General features: G+C 48.6%; 1 protein-coding gene across 1 annotated transcript in view; it reads right to left on the bottom strand.

The window, feature by feature from the left end:
• Window positions 1-3797, bottom strand: part of LOC107124816 (cAMP-dependent protein kinase type I-beta regulatory subunit-like) — a gene marked incomplete at its 3' end in the record, with an annotated part of 145674 nt that overhangs the window by 140141 nt on the left and 1736 nt on the right. Inside the window, exon 2 of the mRNA XM_015428324.1 lies at window positions 319-521. Coding sequence (XP_015283810.1) covers window positions 319-501 — 183 coding nt within the window. The remainder of the gene's footprint in view (window positions 1-318; window positions 522-3797) is intronic.

Raw genomic sequence — 3797 nt, 5'->3', positions numbered from 1 at the left:
AGAGATCTCCTACAGCTTCTACTAACCTACGCCAGGGATTGAACCAGCGACCTTCTGCATGCAAAGGAGGCGCTCCGCCGCTGAGTCACGACCCCTCTCCCAAACCCACACAGATTCTATTAATAAATCTAGCAATTATTTTGGACACATGGGGGGGTGCTTCTTGAAAGGACTTTCTCGGAAGAATTCTGTAAAAAAGACACCACTCAGACATCCAGATATCTGGATTTCCCCCCTCCCCTTAATCTGTGCCCTCTGCTTCTGCAGCTTGTGCCCTCTTGCTCCGCCACAGATTCGGGGGGGGGGGGATTCACTGACCTTTTCCAGCTTCTCAAAATGTTCTCGTAAGAACTTCATGGGACGGTCCGGCTTGGCTATACAGAGGTTGACGATGCATTCTTTGAGAATCTGTTGGATGTTGTGCTTCTGGACGTACAGTCCGCAGCCCTTCAAGTTCTCGTCATCTTCCATGTTGCAAGAGGAGGAGGAGGAGGAGGCCATCTTGAGGCTCGGCAACAACCCTGGGCAAGAAAAGTGCGTGAGTTTAGCGGAGCAGAAACTATTCTCCAAAACAGGGGTCATTTCCTACAGGAGCAGAGCTCCGGCAATAAAGAGCCCAGGGGGCGGGCACATGCAACAAGCCCCACCCCCTGCTCCCAGAAGCCCTCAGTCAGAGCAAGAAGCAGCCAGGTAAGTTGCAGAGCCCCCCCCCCCGGACCAAAACAGTCCAGTGGCACCTTTAAGACCAAGTTTTATTCATGTACAAGCTCTCCCTCATCTGCGAGGACAGATCTGCACGACCCCCCCTCCCATATGCTATCAATCCAAAACAGTCCAGTGGAGCCTGAGCAGTGGGTGTTGCCTTCTGACACACTTCCGGTGATGTCAGGGGGTGTGGCATATGCAAATAACTTTTGCTAATGAGATATGCTAATGAGCTCCTGCACCTCTTTTTCTACGAAATGACCCCTGCTCTGAAATCATGGGACAGAACACAAGCATTGAAAAGTGAGGCCATCTCCTTCTGTCCAAGACCGGCTGCGTCCTTCAGCCACTTCCGGTTATGCTAGCAAAAAGGAAGACATGAAAAAATCCTACCCTGCAGTCTAAAAAGTCTCGAATAGTATATCATGTAATATTTTGTGTAGTAGTCGTCTTAAGCCCAGGGGGATAGGAGAAGAAGAAGAGATTGGATTTATACCCTGCAGCTTACAGTCTCCTTCCCTTCCTCTTCCCACAACAGACACCCTGTGAGGCAGGTGAGCGTTGAGAGAGCTCTTTTGAGAACAGCTCTGAGAGAACTGTGACTGACCCAAGGTCACCCAGCTGCTGCATGGGGAAGAGTGGGGAATCAAACCCGGTTCTCACAGATTAGAGTCTGCGCTCCTTAACCACTACACCAGACTGGCTCTCTTAGAAGGGTGTAAGTCTGCTCAGGACCTCATCAATAGGTTCTTCACTAGAGAGCTATTATAAATAAACAAAAATAACAGGGTTACCAAACACGATGGGATAAGAACATCAGAAGATCCCTGCTGGATCAGACCAGTGGTCCATCTAGTCCAGCACCCTGTCTCACAGAGAGGCCAACCAGTTCCTCTGGAGGGTCAACAATGGGGCATAGAAGTCAAGGCCTTCCCCGATGAGAATCAGAAAAGCCCTGCTGGATCAGACCAGAGATCCATCTAGTCCAGCATCCTGTCTCACACAGAAGCCAATCAGTTTCTCTGGAGGTCCAACGTGAGGGCACAGAGGCTGAGGCATTCCCCTGAACAGAACATCAGAAGAGCCCTGCTGGATCAGACCAGTAGTCCATCTAGTCCAGCATCCTGTCTCACACAGAAGCCAATCAGTTTCTCTGGAGGTCCAACGTGAGGGCACAGAGGCTGAGGCATTCCCCTGAACAGAACATCAAAAGAGCCCTGCTGGATCAGACCAGTGGTCCATCTAGTCCAGCATCTTGTCTCACACAGTGGCCAAATAGTTCCTCCGGATGGCCAACAACAGGGCATAGAGGCTTTCCCTAATGTTGCCTCCTGGCTCTGAGATTCAGAGGCTTAGTACCTCTGAATGTGGAGGTTCCCCTCAGCCACCATGGCTAGTAACTCTGTATATCTAATTTTCTTCCATTTTTCAGCACAGATTTTAAAACACACTGGGATTTTTAATGATAGATTTGACCATGGATGTCAAACATGTGGCCCGTGGGTGGATCAGGCCCTCGGAGAGCTCCAATCCGGCCCACAAGGACCTGGCTGTTTCCAGCTTCCTCCTCCAGTTTTTCTGCTGCTGCCACATCACAGCTTGCTTTACCAGACTCTCAATCACACAGGAGAGATAGAAAGGCAAGCCTCTCCTGTGCAATTGAGAGAATCTGGTAAAGCACTGGCTGAGGCTCCTCCCCCTCCTCCTCCTCCCACGGAGGGGGAGGGAACGAGCCAGAGCTTGCTTCCTGGCCAGGATGCCTCAATTGTATACAGGAGACAAGGGGAAGCCTTTCTTCCCTTCCACTGACTGAGGCTCCTCCCTGAAGGGAGAGCATGCTTTGCTGGACTGCCTCAATCGCATGGGAGAAATACCAAGCACCTTTAAGACAAACAAAGTTTTATTCAAAGTATGAGCTTTTGTGTGCCTTGCTACAGTGTATGTATATTCAGCTCCTTATGCTTTGTGTGTGTGTGTTTTGTTGGGTTCGTTATGCCAGGGCTCTCCTGGGTGCAACTGGGTTCCCTCTCCCTTTTCACTGTATTCATGCCCTCATAATCCAGTCTTTCTCATTAAGAAAGCAATGTGAACTATTTTAGTCCAGTCTTAATTTAATCCAGTCTTTCTCATTAAGAAAGCAATGTGAACTATTTTAGAGGAGGAATAACAAGCCAGTGAGGTGGATTAGGCTGAGAGTGTGTGTCCAGACCAAGTTCACCCAGCACATTTCCTTTGTAGAAAGTTGTAGTTATTTCACTGGGGAAGAAAAACACATGGCCCTCAGCCTGTGTCAGGATGCCTTCTCATGTTCCTGACCAACACATGAAGCAATTTATGTACAAAAAGTTGCAATGCCCAGCCATTTCATGTTTTCCCCTAGACCCTAGGCTCAGAACACTGAGCAGGAGATTTCTGTAACGAATGTCAATAAATCAAAAGTTGGTTTGCAGCTTACAGATACACATCCAAAAAGCATACTCAAGATTGCTACAGCACAGACATTTTGATGCAATAATTCAGAGCAAGAGTTATCAATTATCAGAGACTGTTAAAGACACAAAATATTGCAAGAGAGTGTTTTAAGGACATTTAAAGTTTAAAAAATATTTAATTGTATTTGTCTGTATCCTTTATAAAGTTTATATCTCTGCTACCTGGCATTACATTTTATGACACACATGGCCCGGCCCAACAAAGTCTCATTTATGTCAGATCTGGCCCTCATAACAAATAAGTTCGACACCCCTGTATTAGACTGTCCCAGAATGGTTTGCTATACCAAAATGGTTTCCTATAAAATATCTCATCATTATTGCAGGCAGGGGTCGTTTCGTAGAAAAAGAGCTCAGGGAACTCATTAGCATAACTCATTAGCATATGCCACACCCCCTGACGTCACCGAAAGTGTGTCATAAGGCCACACCCCCTAACATCACCGGAAGTGTGTCATAAGGCCACACACCCCGCCCCCAACGGTCCCGGCCGCCGCCGGCGGGAGTGCAAGAAAGCCCCGCAAAGGTCCTCCCTGGCCCCAGGCAGGCAGGGGTGGGGAGAGGCAGGGAGGAAGCAACTTACCCTCCCCCTTCTCCCGC

This window comes from Gekko japonicus, unplaced genomic scaffold, assembly GCF_001447785.1.
Source record: "Gekko japonicus isolate JY-2015 unplaced genomic scaffold, Gekko_japonicus_V1.1 scaffold3475, whole genome shotgun sequence".
Classification (NCBI taxonomy): domain Eukaryota; kingdom Metazoa; phylum Chordata; class Lepidosauria; order Squamata; family Gekkonidae; genus Gekko; species Gekko japonicus.
This window is presented reverse-complemented; position numbering and strand designations above follow the sequence as displayed.